Genomic DNA, 22,505 nt, shown 5'->3' with positions numbered 1-22,505 from the left:
CTCTAATATTTTACTGCTTCATAATATATGATTATATATGTTTTTTATCCAACATTTTCTATTATTTTATGTGTTAGGCTACATTAATTCATGTTAAATAAAATAAAATCAAAAATTCGAGACTTATTACACCACTATGATCCAAATTTGTCTAAATACAAGCCTATTATGTATTTCTACTTCATAGAATATATTTTAAAAAAAGAATACAAAATTAAGGTAAGTTTGTGTATAATAAAAACGTAATAGGAGGATGTAAAAAATTGTACTTTAAGTATATTTGGAAACAAAAAAAAATTTTGAACCTAATGTATACATTATCCGCCAGTAAACAGTAGCCGCTAGAAACAGCCGCCAGTATAAAAAACCCGGCGGCTATTTCTAGCGGCTATTTTTTACTGGCGGATAATGTATACATTAGGTTTAGAATTTTTTTTTGTTTCCAAATATACTTAAAGTACAATTTTTTACATCATCGTATTACTGTTTTATTATACACAAACTTACCTTCATTATTTTCAAACTTAGGGCATTATACGTCAATCATCTTACAATAATTGCACATTTATCTGGTTTTGTGCATTTTTAACTACCTATCTTACACATTTTCTTACACAATTGTACTTGTGTAAGAAAAGTGTAAGAACTTTTACAAAAAACCAAGCAATCCATCACCATCAAGTGTACTTTTCGGTTTTGACTTTCAAAGTGGGTAGTTTTGTAAGATGTTTTATTGAAGTGGGTAGATTTAATTCCAACCCTATATATATATATATATATATATATATATGGTCAGCTTTAATGGAGACCACTTCCCTATATAGAGAATAGAGACCAAATCAGAGTCATTGATCTCACCAAAATCAATGAATCAGATTAATCATAATTCTTCAAGTTTAGGAAATCCCGTAAATTCCTCATTTTCCAATTTTTGGAACCAACAAATATTATTATGAATTTACGAACATACTAATGTTCGTCGATGTGTTCGTATAAAAAATAAATGAACATACTAATGTTCGTCGATATGTTCGTATAAAAATAAATGAACATACAAATAAACATACTTATGTTCGTAAGTTCATAATAATATTCGTTAGTTCCCAGAATTGGAAAATGAAGAATTTACGGGATTTCCTAAACTTGAAGAATTCGGTTAAATCTGATTCATTGATTTTGGTGAGATCAATGGCTCTGATTAGGTCTTCATTCTCTATATAGGGGAGTGGTCTCCATTGAACTCTTCCCTATATATGTATACACACACACACAAAAAACATAGAAAATATGAAGTGGGATAAGAATGTGATACACTGAATCTCAAATAATTTTTAAGAGGTTGGCTCACTCCTGCTTATCCTTCATAATGAGATTCTAATAATTAATAAAAGGTTGCACACCAACTTTAATCGAAATCTAAATATTCTAACACGAATTTATAAAATTCATTTTTATACACCAACTTCAATCCGTGTCCAATTTTTGCATTGATTTTTTTTTTCCCAAGTTTTTTCCTATGTGTCATTGACGTGGCTTTGTCGGTACACATTTTAGTATTTTCCAACCAACGAGCAAAACATTGTATTTTGTGACCATTAAAATGTTTTCGTTTTAAATGAAAGTTGAAACAAATATAAATCAATGCATTACAAACATTAGAACCCCAATTTTGTTTCTTCTTCTTGTGCGTCCACGCTCATCTCTCATATCTCTCATCTCCTGAGCTATATAAGAGAACATCATCTTCTTCATTTGCAAGTATCCTAAACACGATGTCTTTTAGTTCATTGTTCTCGTCTTATGGTAGCCATGTAGTATTTATGTGCAAGTGCAACAAGCCATCAAAGGTAGAAACTTCAATAACCACTAAAAATCTTGGTCTGTTATTTTATTGTTGTGGCTTACACGAGGTAATTTCAAGTATTTTGTAAATTCATATTCTTTGAGTGATTTTAATGTTGCGTTGGTGTTATATATATATGTGTGTGTAGTGTAATTTATACTCCATCCGTCCACGAAAAAGAGTCCTGTTTCCCCTCTTTTTTTTGTCCACAAAAAAGAGTCCTGTTTCACTTTTAGTACAATTATACCCTTCATGGGCTTCAATATTTACTTTACTTTGCCATTAATACATCTACCTCAATAACTAAAAATAATTCACTTAATTCCTTAATTAACACTAATTCTAATAAAACCCACGCACACACTCACAAAACACACACAACACACACATATATGCAGCGGTGCCCCCCTCCTCCGCCTCCTTCCTCACCGGCATCGTCGGCTCTCCGGGAACCACCACCGGTGCACCTCCCTTCTCTCACCTCTCGCCTCACGCCCTCTCTCTCTTCTCAAACTCTCACACACCCTTCAACTCAGACGCCGCGCTGCCTTCATCTACTGCCGCCGAAGGTGACAGCAGTGAGGGCTGAGACCGCCGCGGTTCCCTCTCCGGCGAAGACGCGCTTGAGCGCCGCTCCCCTAGCTTCATCTCTCTCTCTCTCTCTCTCTCTCTCTCTCTCTCACCGTTCCCCTGAGCGTCACGACCGGAACACCACCGCCGCAGAGCCCAGCCACTTCTCCGTTCACCGCCGCCGAGCCCAGTCAACGCCCGCTTTCTCTGCGTCGCCCTTCATCCCTCGCTCTCTCTATTTCTCAGGTAACCGCCTCTAAAGCCTAAACCTTCTTATTCTTCTTCTTCGTTTGTGCGAAATCACCGCCTCCCCCAAATTATCGACCGCCTTCCCCAAATCACTGCCTCCCTCTGAATCGAAAATTCCAAGTCGCCGCCTCCCCCAAATTGTCGCATCCCTCAAATCGCCGTCTCCCAGTGAGCACGAAAACCCTCAAATTTTTGGTCGAATCTTTTGTTGAAATTGATTGAATTTGTTGCTGTAATTTCTTAAATTTGTTGTGGAATCGATTTGTTGCTAAAATTTATTGTTAGGAATTTCTTAAATTTGTTGGTGGAATTGATTTGTTGCTGAAATTTGTTGTTAGGAATTTTCTAAATTTGTTAGTGTAATCGATTTGTTGATTTTGTTTGAATTTGTTGCTGAAATTAATTTCTTGTTGGATTTGAATTTGTTGTTGAAATTGTTTGCTCAATATTGCTTGAAATTATTTACCCATTAATAAAGGATTAATCAATTAAAATTGTTATTAACACTACCCCTATAAATTTTCTTCTCTCTCCACTTACACCTACTTTAACAACTTTCTTAAAACCCGTGCCGAGTCCCAAATGGGACTCTTTTTCGTGGACGGAGGGAGTAGTTTTCTATGGGTTGATGGTTCTTGTGGGTACGTCGAAAATTGTACCACAAAGTTGAACTTTTGGATTGGGGGGAGCTTAAGACTCGGTAGACACATCCACCACATTTTGCCCTATATTACCTGATTCGGTGGCCTTACTACTTTCCCCATCCACAGTTTTAATAATGTCATCCACAAATACTTCAAAAAAAAACTATCACTAAGCCATAGCATATGCCTTAAAGTGTGATACTCTATAAACCATAAAAAATCTTATATTATAGGAACTTTATAGGCAATCACAGACCAATTTCGATAGTCTGATTTCTAAACTAACTATTCTATATATAAATAACCAAGTTTATTTTTGTCGCTGAACAATTTGAAACACCCCCAACATAAAAACTCGATGAGTTTTCCTCCGTGATGTAGGTAAATACCAAATATGTCATTGAAAATGAAAAGGCGTGAAATTAACAAGCAGAAACTCTAATTCGAAACAACAACTACAAAAATCCTAAATCTTGCATAGTTGAATCTTTTCTAACAAAACCCTAATAGCTAGACGGCAAATAACGATATAAAATAAAAGAGAGAGTGGCCTATATGTCCGCCATAAGCACAACACTTTTCTTTAGGAAGGATCACCTTGTGCAGCGGACACTCTTCCCAACGTGTTATTCAGAGACCACACACCGTTTAAACAATTATAAACTACTCGAAATAAAATTTTTGTGTTGGATTGTTTGATTACGATGTGAGAAAATGACTACAGTCTTCCAAGCATGAACAACATGGAGAGAATATGAAAATCGCTAAATCGATTGTGCCTAAATCAGATTAATTAATTGGTAAAATTAAAAATAATATATTGTTCAGACCTCGCCTACTCAACAATGTCGTATAAACGTATAAAACTCATACGACAACTCATACGACAACGTTCTATTTATCCACGCGTCATTGTCACGTGTTTCTTTTTAAATCATCAAGGAACAAATTGGTGCAAAAATTTAATATAGATTAAAGTTGGTGTGTAAAAATTAAATCTTATCAATTTCAACTTATGCGTAGAAGCTTGCGGACGGAGTTTTTGTGTATTTTGAAAAGTTTTTAGAAGCATTGATTGTTTTTCTTTTATAAATTATTTGTTAAACGAGGTGATAGTGCAGAAGAGCACGTCTCTACAATTTAAGGACATGCAATAAATTATAGATTATCGATGGCAACCAAATGGATATGTTATGTGTTACATCATTTTCTGTCCACAAATTTCATCTGTAAATTAAAAAGAATCTTTCCAGACCTTTCCATACTGCTTTAGCCAGATTGCTTTAAATTTCTGGATTGCATCCACCTCCAACAAATGCTTTTCCCACTCAACTTTGCATCAAATCTTATTTCTATAACAGATTTTTTGTAGGTACAAAGCTCAGAAAATAATGGGGCCAAAAAAAGGACAGATTTTATTCGTTTCAATAAATATATATAGTAACACTTGCACACAAAAAAGTGAATGAAAAATGTTTTATTTCTCTTTCAACCATGTCGTGACAAACGTTTATTGGCTCATTGTTTAATTTCATGTATCATCATCATACACTTTGCCATCTTTGCACTATTTGAAGCTGTGATAATCAAACAATACAAAATAAATGAGGAAAGTTCCGTTTGGACAAACGGTGAGATTCTTCATGAGTGAAGTTAATGGATCAATGTAGTAATTTATTTAATTTATTTTTCTTTATCTAATAATCATAAATCCCTTAAAATAATATAATGATAATAGTCGGAAACACCAACGTTTTCATGCAAAAAAAAAAAAAAATCTTATTTATGTGATCACACAAACAAATTAATGCTAAATAGTACATGCAATCTATTTTGTTAAATTTAGTACCCTCCAAATCTAATTTAAGTAACTCAAACTCTCATCATGCGTATAAATTAAGACCTTTGGAGACTTTGAATTTTAGATTTACTGAAATGAATTCTTCTACAATAGTAAAAATTACTCCCTCCGTCCCAATAAAAGTGGCCACATTTTTTTTTTGGGTGTCCCATTAAAAGTGGCTACTTTCTAAAAATGACAAAAGTTTACTTTAATTAAGTCAACAAATACTCACTAATTTGGTCAACAATTGTAGGTCACTTTCTAAAAATGCCAAAATTACTCACTAATTTGGTCAACAATTGTAGGCCACTTTCTAAAAATTACTCACTAATTTTGGTGGGTCACACTCAATTAAAACTTAACAATCCCCTTCTTAATCTCCGTGCCCAAAAAAAAGTGGCCACTTTTATTGGGACGGAGGGAGTAGTCGATATGATTAAAAGAAACTCGAACGAGAATGACTTTAGATGTAAACCGTATATTTTTGTGGATAATGATTGTTGGGGGTACGTCCAACAACTACGTATAGGGACGTCGGGGTCGTCCTGGACGGTGGGCACTAGCAACCTGAAACCACAGATACGTTAGAGCCCTTCTAGGAACACCGGTGGGGGTGTCGATGGAAGGGCCTCCGACGCTCAAGTCAGTAACAGTACAAGAAAACGTATTGAAAAGAATCAAAATATATTAAAAAAAACGACTAGATCGGATCGATCGGGTTAGTGGATCAGAGAGTCGTTCAGCGGTCAGCCGGGGTCGCCGTGGCGTCCTGGATCAACTGGTCGCTGGGATCTCCTAGATTGAGAGCGTGGAGGCGGAGTACTGCGTGTGAGGAGAGAAGGCGGAGTACTGCGTATGAGGAGAGAAGGCGGAGAGAATGCGTTAAGGCGTGAATGATTGGATAGGTCGAATGACCTAGTTGGTTTTCTTATATAGTATGGTGTCTTGACGGCTAGGGTTTTTCCGGGACGTCCGTGAAACCCTAGTTGTTCCGATATTTCCGGGATCATCTCCTTGACTTGTCTTCTCCCTCAAGTCGCTGCCCTTTGTAGGGTTTAATGCGATTGGGCCTCACTGACTTGGCGTATGGGCCGAATTAATTGGAATTAACTCGATTTTTGAACTGGGCTGATTATGTGGACTACGAATATTCATTTAAATGGGCTATACGAATTTTGCCCATTACAATGATAATTTTGTATTTGTATGTCAAATCACGAGACGTGGAAGACTGGAAGTGAACCTAATCTCAAATCATCTTATATTAGAATGAATTAAATATATCTAAATAAAAAATAATCAAATATATACAAAAATGAATTTATTTAGAAATTTGTTCAAAATGAAAAAAAAAAAATTAGTTAGTTTTATTGCTTTATCCACATTATAGTTATTTTGTAGTAATTTTTTTCATAATTTTTAATTTTTATTATTTTTATGTACAAAAGCTAATTTTTTTTATGAAGTTCAAAAAAGTATTAAGATAACCACATTGTGAACAAAAAAACAAAACTAACTTATTTTTATTTTAAATAAAAAATTTAAATAGTTTTTTATAAATATTTAATCCATTTTTATCTAGATATATTTTGTCAAAATAACAATAATCCTATAAAATCTAAAATTTTGACTAGTCATACTCATAATCCTATAATTTATGTAGCAGGTTTCAGTGTAAAACTAGAGTGTTGAATGAATTAATTGGTTTCAATGTACGAAGTGGCAGAGTTCATCACTGCACACTGAAAACCTCTCCGTAGAGAATTTCTGAAGCTTTTTCCAAAAATGGCGTTTTCCTGTAAAACACCAAAATGCACTCTCCTCTTCCTCTTCACTCTCTCTCTCCTCGCCCTCTACACCCTCCACCACCACCCTCTTCTCCCCTCCCCCTCCTCTCTCACCGCCGCCAACGTATTCCTCTCCTCTGCCAGCAACTACACCGTCTCCGCCTACCTCCGCCACCTGACCCTCCGCCCCCACCTCGCCGGCACCCCTCTCTCCCTCTCCACCGCCCTCTACGTCCACTCCCACTTCCAATCCCTCGGCCTCACCGCCCACACCACAAACTTCTCCGCCCTCCTCTCCTATCCTGCGCACTCCTCTCTCTCGGCGCACTTTAGCAACGGCACCGTCCTGCCCGTCCCCCTCCCAGAGCCCGGCGTCTCTGGAAGCGGCGTCGTCCCGCCCTACCACGCCTACTCCCCCTCCGGCGCGGCGTACGGCCCGGCTGTATTCCTCAACTACGGGAGGAACCTCGACTACCGTGCACTGGCGGCGCAGGGCGTGGAGGTGAAGGGGTGCGTGGGGCTCGTGCGGCGGGGATGCGGGGTGTCGAGGCACGAGGCGGCGGCGAATGCGGCGGCGCACGGGGTGGCGGCGCTGCTAATGTACACCGAGGGGGAGTATAGGGAAGGGGTTGAGAGGGGCACCGTCATGAAGGGCGTGGGGGACCCGCTCACCCCCGGCTGGGCCGGCGGCGAGAAGCTCGACCCCGATGATCCGCGGGTGGCGCGGAGATTCCCCACCGTGCCGTCGCTGCCGGTGTCTCAGGCGGCGGCGGAGAGGATTTTGGGGTCGCTGGAGGGGGGCAGAATGCCCTTTGAGTGGAGAGAGAGTTTTAAGACTGGAGATAGAAGAATTTCAGGTGTGGGCCCCGGCCCGACCAAGCTCAATTTTACATACAAGGTTAATAATTAAATGGGATTTAGTTATTATTCTTTTTTCTTGTATGAATATGATGAGTGATTGATAGCCAGATTATTGCTTTTGTTTGGATTCCAAAGGCTGAAACGAATTTTTGTTGTTATAAGGTTGACTTTTAGGTGAGAAAAATATATATATGAATGGAGTTGTATTTCTTTCTTGTCCTTTCGTTTTTGGCAAGGGAGTTTTCGGCAATCAATACTTTTATACATGTTGGGAAATAGATTCTTGCTTGAACTAGCTTGTTTTATCCATTTGGGAGTATTTGATTCTTGGTTTGCTGGTCTTTACGGATTTTACAACTAGTTTCATGCATACCAGTCTTCTTATCAAAATCGGCTTTGTTTGCTTGACAATACCACAAGGGTTGATATGTTTGACTGAGATGTCATGTCGTTTAAGGTATCAATATTATGTATAGTAAGATAAATTAAACTATCTGCTACATATATGAATTATGGAATGAGGGTGAAAATTATGTTAGTTTAGTCTATTAATAAACTGATATATGGTACAATTATGTTTTGTATTGTGTATATACAAGAAGCCATAGATTGTATAATACATGTTGAGCCCTTGCTTTGTAAATGGCTTTGTGTTTTGAAGCAGACAAGATATTAGAGTGTTATAGGTATATTTATTTTGATTAGTGTTTCACCTCACAATTTCATGAACATCAAGAATCGTTTCAGCGATTGGATAATAGATAGTACATAACATTAGCTCAAGTTGCAGAGATTATGTATTACATTGAATTAAAATGGAGAATAATGATTGAGATTGTTTTGATCCGAGAAGTGAAGTGCATTTTGCAACTGTGGTTTGCAGGGCAAGCAAGAGATGGCAACTATCCACAACGTATTTGCAGTGATAAAGGGATCGGAGGAAGCTGATCGATACGTGCTCCTAGGCAACCATCGAGATGCATGGACTTACGGTGCTGTTGACCCTAACAGCGGCACTGCTGCTCTACTTGACATTGCTCGTCGTTTTGCTCTTCTCATGCAATCAGGTTGGAGTCCTAGACGATCGATCATTCTTTGCAGCTGGGACGCTGAAGAATTTGGGATGGTAGGTAATGTACTGTCACCCGCTGTGACTGTGGAGAATGGCTTAATCTGCACAGGTTTAGGCTAATATTAGCGGTAGTAGAATTTCATATACTTCGCCTGCCTTGTAGAGTTGTTGTTTTCGTTTTTTAATTCGAGATACCTGTTTGTGTGATGGAGCATTCGAGTAATTGAACCTTGCCTACTTTGCCTAATTTGATGTTGGTTTTCAGATTGGATCTACTGAGTGGGTAGAGCAAAACCTTTTGAATCTTGGCTCGAAAGCAGTGGCCTATTTTAATGTGGACTGTGCGGTGCAAGGACCTGGTTTGTTCATTAGTGCTACTCCTCAGCTCGATGATCTTCTCGTTGAGGTCACGAAGCAGGTAAACTTGAGGATATGATCGAGCATTTGAATGATCTCAATATTGTTCGATCAAGCAAAGAACCATTTCTTGATTTCATCTAATATTATCTTATGCAACGTCGTTGACACGCCTGCAACAGGTTAAAGATCCCGATTCAGAGAATGCTTATCTATATGAACGCTGGGCAGCTGCCAACAGAGGTGTTAATGTGAGTATGTCATAATCCATGGCTCTAATTGCATCTCTAGGGCTCATTGCATTAAGCTAGATCACTCTAGCCCTTTCTCTTCAAACTAGTACGACGTTAGGTCTCTGGTCCGACACTACTTCCACGTCTGAATGTGAGAGGAAACAACTAACACAATGTGATGACAGTTTAAATCCTACATTGCATGAGTTGAAGTCGGGGCATGGATAACCACTTCTCGACTTTGTGTTGTCACACTCGTCTCTGCCTCAAGTTTGTTGATGTTTATGGTATTGGTTTTGTTGGCAGCAGATTCAGAGACTGAGCAGAGTCGATTCAGATTTTGCTCCATTTTTGCAGCACGCGGGGATTGCTTCTGTTGATTTATATTTTGGAATAGGTATATATCTTGTGCCTTTCCTCATTTCAAACACTGATTGGCAAGAAATAGAGTAAAACTTGATATGCATCAAATCAATGTTTGGATTTCTGCAGATTTTCCAGTTTATCACACAGCATTCGACTCGTATGATTGGATGATGAATTTCGGAGACCCCTTATTTCATCGACACGTTGCAGGTTTGCTGATATCTGCTTGAAACTGCTGTTTCTTTCCAAGCAGTTCGCCTTTCTGAACATCTTGTAATTCTTTTCGTTGACTTCATCAGCAACAGGAATATGGGGGCTCATTGCGCTTCGACTGGCTGATGATCCCATCCTGCCTTTCAACTACCTTTCTTATGCTACTGAATTGCAGGTACAAGAATATTTCATTCATTTACATGTCACTACACCCCCTAGCATAGGGCTTTCGGCATGACCGGATTCAAGTATATATCCAATGACGTTTGTAATTTTTGTCAGTGTTTGGATCCGGATCATGACCCATCTTGACACGTCTTAACAAGGACTATTGTTAAGACTATTTTAGGATTTTCGATTGTGGTGTTTTGCTAATTTATCTGCCTCACAGGAGTACAAAAATACCCTCAACACTTTGTTGGGAGAATCCATCTCTCTGGATCCTATCACTGCTGCCATCCAAGAATTCACGAAGGCTGCATACGAAGCCGATGAAGAAATCAAGGTCCGATTATCCACCATCCTCGAACAAAACTTCTGTTATCGAGATTCTTCTTCCAAGAGCAGAATGTGCGAGCAATGCATTGACTGCATCATTTGTTTTGTTTTTGTGAATTTCAACTGTAGAATTTGAGGGTGGACAAAAACACGGATAGGTCTACAGTTCTGAGGAGGCGCGCGTTAAATGATCGTCTGATGCTTACTGAAAGAGGCTTTTTAGATCCGGAGGGACTCCCCGGAAGGCAATGGTTCAAGCACCTCGTAAGTTCATTCATTGAATCCGAATTCAGTTGCTTGGGGCCATCTCGTGTCAGACTGTCTGACGGGTCCATCCCTGAGTCAAATTCAGTTGCTTGGAGTACATCCATACTATAGTGTTAGACTGCAAAGTTCTTACTTGTATCCTCATCTGAGTGGATGTTGTCGAATGCAGATTTATGGGCCTCGTGGGGATGCGGATAGCAAAATCGACTTCTTTCCTGGAATAGTGGATGGCGTATCTGAACGACGGAAGGGGGGAGACGGGGAGGCAACAATTAGGCACGAGATCTGGAGAGCTTCAAGGGCCATCCAGAGAGCAGCCTCTGCTTTGAGAGGTGAACTCACATGAAAATGCTGAGAACTTAGATATGTAAAAAAAACAGTGTATCTCCTTTACTTGTGTTTTATGATAAAAGGAAAAGGAGTTGAAATTGTGTGTGATCAGTTTACAAAGTTACATGGAGAAGTAAATGCAAAATTGATGCATCATCTGTTACACCCTAAAAAATTGTAAATACGCCCCCTCCCATTTGTACTAAACTGCTATAAAGTAATTTTCTGCAATTATGGGAACTGAAGTCCCTTTTGTAGAAATCAGTAAAATCGAAGTATATTTGTGGTAAAACACAGAGAAAACTCCATTGAAGAGAAAGAGGAGAAGAGAGAGAAAAGTTGTGTCTAAATTTGTTGCAACACAAAACGCTTTATATCAGGTACAAAGGAAACTAACACATTGAACTACAATCTTAACCGTAATTATTTTGACCCCGAAAACGAACAAAAAAAAAGCCAAAAAAGAAACCAGCATCGCGCCAGGTAGGGGTCGAACCTACGACTTTCTGCTTAGGAAACAGACGCTCTATCCACTGAGCTACAGGCGCTTATTAATTATAAAATACTAAAATCTATATAAAATCAGTTTTCTTTCTTTAATGGGCTGAAGACCAAAATCACCCACAAGTTAAATACACTCTCAGCCTCGTGTTTTGCGCAGCTTAATCTCTATCATGTTAGGCTGCATTTACTTTGATAGATAAATTTATCCATGAAAAATGATGGATAACAAAAATTTATGCCTTGTCTCCTAGATGTAACTATTTTTCTTTCCTTATTTTCACTTCAAGGATGGATAATATTATCCACCCAAATTCATCCTTGAAGTGAAAATAAGGAAGGAAAAATAGTAAAAAATTCTTTTGTGTCAAATGTTAGAAAATAAATGAGATATTTTAAGACATAAATTTTTGTTATCCATCATTTTTCATGGATAAATTTATCCATCAAAGTAAAGTTATTACCGATTCGACTTTTCCATTTCAATCTAATCAAATTCGAATTAGAATATCAATCAAACTTAATCTTATGTGAAGGTCGAAATTTTAATTCAGACAGAAATCTTTTATTAGAAAAAATAGTGTTCAACCATAATAATAAAAACGTTGTCCTTACAAATAATCGTAATTAATAAATAGTAATTAATAAATAATTGTTTTTTTGTCATTAGTTCAACCATAATAATAAAAACGTACAATAGTTTCATTCATTACCATGTCTATTACAAATAATCTATGAAATAGTAATACTTGGCGAACTCGAGCTAGTCGTCTCTGTTTGAGAAAGCAATGACAGTTGATTTCGACGTGTACTCATTGACTGAAAACGTTGCAAAACCTTCTCGTTGTCAATTGTTGAGAAAATTTCCTTCTCAATATAGACGACCCATTGATAAGTACTCTCTACGTGCTTGATCGCGAATAGCAATAGGAAACTCCTCAATTGGCTTTCTTAACCCCGGATCACGAACGTATTCATCAAAATTTGTTTCATCTTCTACATTCGCTTCAACTTCTACATTTGCTTCAATAACGGGCGTAACTTAATCACATATTGATTGACTTCTACGTTTTTTAGAAAAAAAACGTTCCATTTCCTATAAAAATAAATTAGTTTAATTTAGCATTCATAAATAATAAATCACAAATATACAATTGGCTAACCCACAATTTTATTCTACTCATAATTGACCAAATATACAAATAGCTACCCTCTGTACTCCATCGAAAATTGACCAAATTAATTTACTCAAATTTAACAAATATACAAATTGAAATAGCAATGCTCTCTCCATCAAAAAATGTATAAGTATTAAAAATTGAAAATTGAAAAGATGCTCTCTCCATCGACTGCCCTCTGTCCTCCACTCAAACATTTGGGTCCCTCATAAATTGAAAATTTGGGCAACTCATAAATGCACAAATTCTAATCTAAGCAAAAAATGAGGAATGGAGATGAACTCACTGCTGCGGCTTGCGAGAGTTGCGAGGAAAATTGGAAGCAGAGCAGACCGACCGGCGGTGGCAGCCTGGCAGGTTCAGTGTCCTCCAACGGCGGTGCGGAACGCGAGCGACCGTGGAGTTGTGGCCGGAAGGGGGCGACAGGCGACTGAGTCTGGAACTCTGGAAGCGGCGCAAGGAAGAAGGGTTTCAACTTTTAATTCAAATCTATACATACTACAGTCCTCCCTCGTTTTAGCCTTTTAGGAGTATTTAGTTTTATTATTATTATTTATTTATATATATTATAAAATTTAAAAAAAAAAATTCTAAAAATTGGGGGGGGCTCTAGCCCCCCCAGCCCCCTGGATCCGCCACTGAGTGTATTGAGAGTGGTGAAAATGTGTTATAATTAATATTGGGAGTTGTGAAAAGTGAAAAGTAAGAGGATTATAAGTGGTGGGGTATAGTCTAAAAATAGGTAGGAAGTTCTTTTATGGACGTCCCAAAAAGGAAAGATAGGAAGTTCTTTCGTGGAACGAGGGAGTATATATTATAGATATTTTAAGACATCATACAAAATATAATATTGATATGGTATATAGTACTCCTTATCCCATATTTGGTAGTAGATGACCCCTTATTCTGAAGTATATTTAATAATACATGCATTTCACTTTAACTAATAAGGTCTAAAATGCAACCGAATCTCAACCAAACTACTGAGTAATTAATAAAATCAAGCGGTGGTGGAGAAATCACAATCCTCAATCCGAATGAAGCTGACATACTCATCGTTGATCCATCCATATTTCTCAGCGAAAGGATTGGCGAGGCTGATGGGAGGGTATCGATGGATACAATCTTCCCACACATTCGTATCGTCCAAGTCTCTGAGGACTTCCCATAAACAATTGTTGCACTTGAAACCAGCCCCAAAACTGATCATCATCACCCGATCGCCCTTCTTCAGCCGCTTCTTCGCCTCCATGTAACCCAGCACGTACCACAGCCCGCCCGCCGAGGTGTTACCGAACCGGTGGAGCGCCATCCGTGCCGGCTCCAGCTCGTACTCGCTAAGCCCGAGGCTCTTCCCGACTCCGTCGATCACTGCCCTGTTTTTCCACAAGATTAATGTTACTTAGAGTTTTCTTATTTTTTAGGTCAAAGAAAACGCGGATGAGATCGCATGTCTCTCAGTTTTTACCGTCAACCAATTAATTTACTACTGTTAATTATACAAATAAAAATTGTTACTCCCTCCGACCATTGTGAGGTGTGGAGTGGAGGACACGGATTTTAATAAGAAAATTGAAAGATATAACTTTAGTGTTAAAAAGTAGTATTGGAAACCACCAAATTGTAAAAGTAAAATATGAGTATTTTGTAAATATTGAGTGTGAATAGGTTTAAAGTATAAAGAAGGTTTTTAAAAAATGAAAACATACAACCTTAACAATTAATTATTAATTTAAAATCTATACAATAGATAAAAAAATAACATAATTAATTGGATTAGTAAAGTATATCTTAAACTTATACTAAAACATAATCCCTCCGTCCACGAAAAGTATAACACGTTTGTCATTTTTTGTGTCCACCAAAAGTATATAGCACTTTTTTTTAGAACATGGCCTCACATTTTTTCTTAACTTTCATCCCTACAAATACTCTTTAATTATTTATAAAAAATCGCCTCAAATTCAATTTCAATCACACATCTTATAAAATGGTGGAACCCTTTCTTCACTACATAAAAATTATCACCAATTTTGTTAAAATTTGTGTCCACCAAAAGTGCTATATTTTGGTGGACGGAGGAAGTAATAAATTAACATTAATGGGGGGGAAAAAAAAGATGAAAGTGAGATGCAAATTGAAACATTAAAAATGGACAAAAGATCAAACGTCGAGTAAATGCAAGTCAAATCGCCTGTTGCAAAAGTATAGAGAGATGATTTTGGTTAACTAACAATAACACAATTAAATTCGGACCCATATAAATATATAGCTATGGTTAGAATTTTCTTCTATCTATTTTTGTACACAAATAATTAAGTAAAAAATACTCCTAAGAAGGAAAAAAAAAAAAAAAAAAAAAAAAAACAAGGATGAAAGAAGTGATCTCAAGTAAGGATGTGTTTGTGCCTTGTAAACTAATAATAAAAAAATTATATACTCCTTCCGTCCAATTAATAATGTCTCAATTACTATATTAGAACGTTTCACTAATAATGTCTCATATTTTTATTTTAGTAAAAATCAGTGGTGGATCAAGGGGGCTGATGTCCCCTCCCAATTTTTTTATCTTTATATATATATATATATATATATATATATATAAGAAATATAATATAATTAATTGTTTTAATAATTGTAGTGTCCACATTAATTGTTTAACATTTTACATAATTTGTTATATTACTTTGTTACATTTGTGTTATTTTTGGCGCATTTTTCTTTTTTAGTTAATTCTTAATGTTGATTAATTTGAGTCAATCTTCAAGTTAAAATAAAGTTATGAATTATTAATAATGAAAATTAATTTATTTTTTTAAAAGATGAAACATTATTTAAAAAAAAACGCATAGAGGTATGTTTTTATATGATTTCAATGTACTTGTTGTTGAATTAATAGGATGCGAACATTTTTGTTTTTTTTTTGAGGAAAATGCGAACAATTATTTATTGTACTAAGTGATTGAGTTTTTAATGTCAAATCCATTAAAATCTATTTGGATATAAAAATGAATTGTATAGAATGCTCAAAAAATTTGGCTTGAGGGCGGGAGCCCCCGAAACCTCTGTGCAAATATTTTCGAACATCATACTTCAATAAATTCAATCCCTCTAATTAACGACAAATCCTGGATCCACCCCTGATAAAAAGTTCACCATTTAAAATGTTATTAACAATAGACTCAGCGTGTGCGTGTGTTAGCCAAGCGGAGGGGGAAGGGGGATGTTAATGTCTAAAATCAACAAAAAAAAAAAAAAAAAACACTAATTCACTTAAAATAAAGTTTATACACTAACTACACTTTTTTTTTAATCTGCGTAGTCAAAAGTAATAGGGACGGATACCTGCCCCCAGGGTGTATGCAGAAATGATCAACGCCGGACCTGAGATTGAGGTCGCCGGTGATGAGGGCTTCAGTGAGCTTAATCTTGTTCCCCTTAGCCCACCGGATGAGATAAATAAAAACGAACCTGATGATCTCGGACAGCGGCAAGATCTTAGGCAACAGAACTTTGAGATTAATAACAAAGACCTGCGCGGCTGCTTTGGTGAGCTTCTTGGTGAGTCGAAAACCAGCGTAGCCTTCATTATCTTCAACCTGTATACAGCAGTTGTAGGCTTCGTCGTTGGATCCGAAATGCGTTCTTACCAAATGCTTGAGTTTGAAAATGGCCGCATCTCTGAATTCCGACCGGTTCGTCAGAAGCATGGAGCATCCGCCTGATCGGAATAGGCAGTTCGACAGCATCATCGATTTGTCTACGCCAGCATACCTGTACGTGCTCCTATCGTCACTTTTTCTTATTCTCAGATTCAACACCGTTTTGCATGCAATTTTCACCTAATTTTTAGGGTTATGCCTTAAAAAATACAAACCTTCAATTATTATCATGTCTTAAATTTCTACATGGCTTAAACAACATAGTTGGATTTCTACGCCAATTCGGCTAGTCACAATGACGTTAAATCATGGGAAAATGACAATTTGTGAAATTATATTTCAGAGCAATTGAAAGTAAATAAATACACATACAAATTTTATTTTCCGGAAAAAAAAGGTAGGCGTAGGTACCAGTTGGGGCCGAGAGACTCGGTGCTGACGACGATGGCTAGTTTATTCTTGTAAGTCTTGAAGAGCTGGCGGACGAGGTCGACGGCGATGAGGCTGGCGCTGCATCCCATGCCGGCGAGGTTGAAGGCCTTGATGTCGGGGCGCATGTTGTAGCGGTTGATGATCCGAGACGAGAGAGAGGGAGAGGGGGAGAGCAAGGAGACGTTGACGACGAGGATGTCGATGTGTTGCGGTGAAACTCGGGATTTGGCGAAGAGGTTGTCTAAGGTTTGGAAGAAGATGTGGTCGAGTTCTTGGAGGGAGTCGGGGAGGGAGGGGTCGGCTTCTTTGGCGGCGACGACGTTGGCGGGGCTGTAGGTCTCCTCGCCGAGGCCGGAGCTGACGATGGTTTTGAGGAGGAACTTGTACTGCTCCCATCCCAGATTCTTGTTGCGGAGGACGACTCTGCATGAGGCCTCGGTGTCGAGTTTGAGGCTTTGGGAGGGTTGGTAGCACTCGTAGTTGAGCATGTAGCAGCTGGAGTCGTGCTTCCTCTTCATCATCATGATCATGCTCAGCAAGGGGAGGAGACAGAGGATCAAGACGACAAGGACCATGGTGTTTGTTGAACTTGAGAGAGAGGGTTGGGTTGGGTTGGGTTGATTAATTTGTAGTGTGCGTGGTTTGTTTTATAGAGTTTGAGGGAGGGCCTCAATTTTCTCTCCACACTATACATTTGAATTTCATATGTTACAACTCATTCTCGTCACATCATGTATAGTAACTATACACATATATTTAAATTCATAAATATAATTTGTTATAGTAATTAGTTATATGTCTCAATTATTAAATACATGTTATTATACAAAAACAAAGATTTAAAATATTAAAGAAAATTTTATATAGACATTGATAAATGTTTGTATCTGTCTAGAATGCATATAATTAATTACTCATACCCGCCAAATAATTTATAGAACAGAACACTTCAAATTAATAGGAAAAAAATTCTACGTAGGCATGTCGATAAATGTTCGAACCCGTCTAAAATGTATATACATGTACCCATCTCAAATTTGATCAATTACCCAAACCTATTTAATTTTATTAATATAAATTGTTACAATAATTAGTTATGTGCATAGTTAAAATACATATACTTGTCCTAATTCCAATCAAAAACTAATTCTACTATTTATATATACATTTGATCAAAGGGGAAAGTTAGGGTACAAACTCATTTTAAAATAGAAATTACGAATTGTGAATATATAATGAATCCTCCGTGAAACACGATGAATTCATGATAAAAATATATATATACGTACATATACTACCTCTGTCCCGACTCATTTGACCAAATTTTTTTTGGCACGATTATTTAAAAGCAAATGTTAATTGTGTATAAAGTGTTATAAGCCCACTTGATTGTGTAAATTAATACTCCCACTTTTTATTTATTTTTTTCAAAATTGGATTAGACCAAATCATATGAAACAACTCAAAAATAAAAGTAAGCTAAGTGAGGCCGGATGGAGAGCATATTTGGGTTTGAATTGCCCTTTAAATAAGTGTATTCATGATCAAGAAATTGTTTAGTTGTGAATTGTGATATTTAAAGGAAAATTCACAATTCAATCTATTTTTGGTTGTGAATTGCTAATGATGATAATTGTTAATTTTTGTAGTAAATGTTGTCTCAGTTTCGGCCACTTGTAATTTTTCTACAATTAATTTCTTAAAATTTATGGAACCAAAGCTTATTATTTTCGAAATGTTTTACCCAATCGAACGTGTGTAGCTTCTTTGTCATCCGCTCAAAGGCTGGACAACAGTACCTCTCCATAAATTATACAATAGCCTTCAACCACTATTTTCAACTTACATAGTAATATATCTTTGATCATGAATGATTAACGAGTTACTCCCTCCGTCCACGAATTAAAGCCCCATTTGAGGGTGGGCACGGAGACTAAGAAAGCTGAAAAAGGTGTTGTGGATGAAATATAAGGGTAGTTGACTAAAGTGATAAAGTAGTTGACTAAAGTGTTAAAGGTGTTATGTGGTGGGTCCACTAGTGATAAAGTGTAATAAATATAGAATATAAAAATGATAAAGTTGTTGTAAGGTGGGTCCATTAGTGGCAAAGAGTAGTAAATATAGGAAAAGAATAAGAGTAAAAAGGTACATAAAGCACAATAGGGCTTTAATTGGTGGACAAAATTTTAAGTGCAAGTAGGGCTTTAATTCGTGGACGGAGGGAGTATTTTTTAACGCGTTACTTAAAAGAGAGAGAAAGGCATCTTTTTGATACTACGTCTTTGCAATTTTTGTACCGAATTATCTCACTTTCGTCTCTTTTCAAATTTTTCTTAAAGTTTATACAACCAATTGTTTACCGAAACGAGATGCAGTGTACCATACTTTATATCTCACTTTCAATTTTTTAAAATTTTTTATATATTTTTTTAATTTTAATTTTGTATGCTTTAATTTAATTTTGTTATTATTAATTAGGGTTTATTCCATCAATCTAGGGTATATAATTATTTTTATCGTTTAATTTCACTTTTATTAGTTAATTATAGGTTGATAAATTCAAAGTCATAGTATATACTAAAAAATTTGATTTTTAAAAATAAAAATTAAATATAATTTATAGTATTATAATAAATTTTATTTTTATAAAAAATATTTTTAAAATAATGGATATAACTAAGCATGGAACACAGACTACATAGTGATACACATAAGGTTGTGGGACACTAGATCTCATCCCATTGTTTACCCAATTGAACGCGTGACGTGTGATCCCCTATCCTACTTTTAGTGTCTCACTCCATGTCCCATTTTAAATTTTTAGTATAATTTTAATTTATTATGTTCATTAATCCAAAGTTAGGATATATAACTATCATTTTATTAATTTTCTAATTTTTAGTGTTAATCATTTCAAACTAAGGAAATACTATCATTTTTTAGAAAAAAAAATGTTAATTTTTAGTAATAAATATAAATCAGAATTTATTATATAAAAATAAATTTTATTTTTATACTACTAAATAGTTGATAGGAGAGGAGACACTATGAACTGAAAGAACATCATATATATGTCGGCGAGGGCGAATGAATTGTCCAAATTAAATCCAAATTCTCTATCGCTGCCTCATTTATTGCATTGCATGCATATATCCTTCACAGCACTTGCCCCATCTCTCTCTCTCTAGATATTATTATTCTAGTAGTACTAAAGTCATAGCAGAAATCTAAAAACTTATTACTCTAAAATGTAAATGCATGATTGACATTTCAGCAGCATCTTACTAATTTAATGACACTATATATTTTCAACAGAAATAAATATCTATTCTGCAAGAAATAATACAGTAGATGGAAGGATTTGCTTAACTAGTGTGAATTTTTTTCGCAAGTCACAAAAAGAAGAAGAAAAATTCTAAGTGAATTAGCCATGCATCCTCAGCGAGCATTCATCGGAGATGATTGACTCATCTTGCTTTTGATTTATGCTTTGTGTGAATTTTTATTTCTTTCAAATCGAATTTGCATCTCTTTCAGAAACGGGAATATTGGAATGGGAGAGTAGTTATTATTCATCGTCGATTATGATTGAATCTGCTGACATCTGTCTCTGCTCATTATCTGCCGACTGCCGTGCATGCATCTCTCTCTCACACACCACACACACACATTTTTTTCTCTAACAAGAAAACCTCTGTCTCTTTCTCTCTCATAATCACACATTTAATTTCCTCTCCCGTAGAAAACAATAAACCTTTTTTTCTCTAGCAAGATTTGTGGAAATAAATATAATTAAGCAGCAACTAAGTATCAACAAGAAGTCTAAAAATCTACTCTCTCCATCCCACGAATTTTGACACGTTTGACGACACGAAAATTAAAGAATTGTAGATTAATATTTTAAGTGTGTAGTTAATAAAGTATAAAAGTGATAAAGTAAAAGAGAGAAGGTAATAAAAGTGATAAAGTAGGAACTTTTGGATTGGGGAGAGCTTGACACGTTTGATTTCGGCACGGAAATTAAGGAGTTGTAGATTAATATTCTAAGTGTGTAATTAATAAAATATAAATAGAAGAGAGAATGTAATAAAAATGATAAAGTACAAGAGATAAGGTAATAATTATTATCTTATTCAGAAATGTGTCAAGATTCGTGGGACGTCTCAAAAATTAATACGTGTTAAGATTAGTGGGATGGAGGAAGTATCTTAAAATACAAAATTTAGATATTTGTACAATTTATTGAAGTAACGTATCTTGAAAAGACACTCTCGCTCAAAGGTTCTATTCAATGTATCTCGACATCATTATACATTAACTATTCTAACCAGGATTTATCGTGAAGGGGAGTTGAATTTATTAAACTACATTTGAAAATATTTACATAGGGTTCGAGGACGGGAGCCTTCGATCCAAAAAAAAATCGCATTCTATACAGTTTAATTTTATGTACTTTTTAACGGTCACTTAAAATAAATAATTATTCACAATTCAATTAATTCAACATCATTTACATTGAAAGCATACAAAGACCTACTTCTATACACTTTTTTAAAGAAAATTGTTTCATCTGTTAAAAAATAAATTAATTTTTATTATTTATAGCTCATATTTTTACTTTAACTTGAGAATTGACTCAAATTCAACATTAAAAATTAGCTAAAAAAAGAAAATATGATAAAAATAACATACGTTTAACAAATTAATGTAAAATATTAAGCAATGGATACTATATTAATTATAATAATGTATTGTAATTTTTATTTTATTCTCTATGGTATGACTTGAATTTAGAATTATCCATAGTGTACTCATAAATTAAAGAGCAAAAATTTCGGTTTAAATATAAAATTCTATACAATCACCTTGCAATTTACTTTCCATTTTGGATTTTTAAATTATGTAGTAAATTTTTTTTAGTTTCTTTGTCAATAATATATTTTTTCAATTATAACTTTATTTTAATTATGTGAATAATTAATTAAGATATTATATTGTTGATATACTTTGCAGATATATTCCTAGCTCATATTAGTTGTTGGCTCAAACCACAACATGCTAGTGAATTACTTTCATTTCTTTTTTGTTAGATATATGTGATATACTGGTATTTTGTATTTAACTTATTAATGAGTATTTAAACTTTTTCTTTTTTGCTATGCGTATGACATGTCCGCTTGTAATATTAATCATACTAGTGTGTAACCCGTCGAAATTCGACGGGGTTCGACGGGGAGCCACTTTATGTTGTAATTATTATTGTACATTTTTTTTATTACAACATATAAATGATTTTTATATAAATTATTTAAAAATTTAATTTTATTTTATCAAAATAAATTGCTAGTATAGATCAAACCTTTTGGCTAGTTATAGTTCTTATTGAGAGTTAAAATAGATTGTCTTTTTATACATTATTTGATGAAATTTCATAAAAAGTTGATGTAAGCTTGACGATTTTAAAAAATAATAAGAAAAAGATTTAGGTCTATTTGACATAATATATGATGAAGAATTGACACATCGTATTTTTTTGTTAATTATATATAAATAAATTACTAATTTTCAGGAGTGTAATTTTTATAAATTGATAGACAAA

At 35.6% G+C, this 22,505-nt stretch overlaps 2 protein-coding genes and 1 non-coding gene across 5 annotated transcripts; 1 reads left to right on the top strand and 2 right to left on the bottom strand.

The window, feature by feature from the left end:
- Positions 1-6,809: 6,809 nt before the first annotated feature.
- Positions 6,810-11,231, top strand: LOC131020446 (probable glutamate carboxypeptidase AMP1). 2 transcript variants are annotated; one of them, XM_057949249.1, is made up of 10 exons: positions 6,810-7,834; positions 8,681-8,923; positions 9,135-9,287; positions 9,409-9,477; positions 9,769-9,856; positions 9,952-10,035; positions 10,125-10,213; positions 10,430-10,543; positions 10,666-10,800; positions 10,973-11,231. In XM_057949249.1, the coding sequence occupies exons 1-10, from the start codon at positions 6,935-6,937 to the stop codon at positions 11,147-11,149; spliced, it is 2,052 nt and encodes a 683-aa protein (XP_057805232.1). In that variant the 5' UTR covers positions 6,810-6,934; the 3' UTR covers positions 11,150-11,231. The 2 variants fall into 2 exon arrangements, with proteins under 2 accessions (XP_057805232.1, XP_057805231.1); XM_057949248.1 differs by having other exon boundaries at positions 9,766-9,856.
- A 377-nt stretch (positions 11,232-11,608) lies between these two features.
- TRNAR-CCU (transfer RNA arginine (anticodon CCU)) lies at positions 11,609-11,681 on the bottom strand. The gene has a single exon. It is a non-coding gene; the product is annotated as a tRNA-Arg (tRNA).
- Positions 11,682-12,275: 594 nt separating this feature from the next.
- Positions 12,276-17,507, bottom strand: LOC131020445 (3-ketoacyl-CoA synthase 19-like). 2 transcript variants are annotated; one of them, XR_009100705.1, is made up of 4 exons: positions 16,886-17,507; positions 16,158-16,586; positions 13,099-14,188; positions 12,276-12,730 (listed from the first exon to the last, which is right to left on the bottom strand). XR_009100705.1 is itself a non-coding variant. In XM_057949246.1 (3 exons), exons 1-3 carry the CDS (start codon positions 17,479-17,481, stop codon positions 13,813-13,815), a joined length of 1,401 nt encoding a protein of 466 aa, XP_057805229.1. In that variant the 5' UTR covers positions 17,482-17,507; the 3' UTR covers positions 13,078-13,812. The 2 variants fall into 2 exon arrangements, 1 of the variants encoding a protein (XP_057805229.1); XM_057949246.1 differs by lacking the exon at positions 12,276-12,730 and having other exon boundaries at positions 13,078-14,188.
- Between the last annotated feature and the right edge of the window lie 4,998 nt (positions 17,508-22,505).

This window comes from Salvia miltiorrhiza, chromosome 4, assembly GCF_028751815.1.
Source record: "Salvia miltiorrhiza cultivar Shanhuang (shh) chromosome 4, IMPLAD_Smil_shh, whole genome shotgun sequence".
In the NCBI taxonomy this organism is placed as follows: Eukaryota; Viridiplantae; Streptophyta; class Magnoliopsida; order Lamiales; family Lamiaceae; genus Salvia; species Salvia miltiorrhiza.
This window is presented reverse-complemented; position numbering and strand designations above follow the sequence as displayed.

Excerpts from the sequence above, each read along its gene's own strand:
- LOC131020446 (XM_057949248.1), top strand. The coding sequence starts at position 6,935 with ATGGCGTTTTCCTGTAAAACACCAAAATGCACTCTCCTCTTCCTCTTC. Across the intron at positions 8,924-9,134 it reads ACGCTGAAGAATTTGGGATG|ATTGGATCTACTGAGTGGGT; the intron begins GTAGGTAATGTA and ends GTTGGTTTTCAG. Across the intron at positions 9,857-9,951 it reads TGATTTATATTTTGGAATAG|ATTTTCCAGTTTATCACACA; the intron begins GTATATATCTTG and ends GGATTTCTGCAG.
- LOC131020445 (XM_057949246.1), bottom strand. The coding sequence starts at position 17,481 with ATGGTCCTTGTCGTCTTGATCCTCTGTCTCCTCCCCTTGCTGAGCATG. Across the intron at positions 16,587-16,885 it reads GAGTCTCTCGGCCCCAACTG|GTATGCTGGCGTAGACAAAT; the intron begins GTACCTACGCCT and ends GAGCACGTACAG. Across the intron at positions 14,189-16,157 it reads TGCATACACCCTGGGGGCAG|GGCAGTGATCGACGGAGTCG; the intron begins GTATCCGTCCCT and ends GTGGAAAAACAG.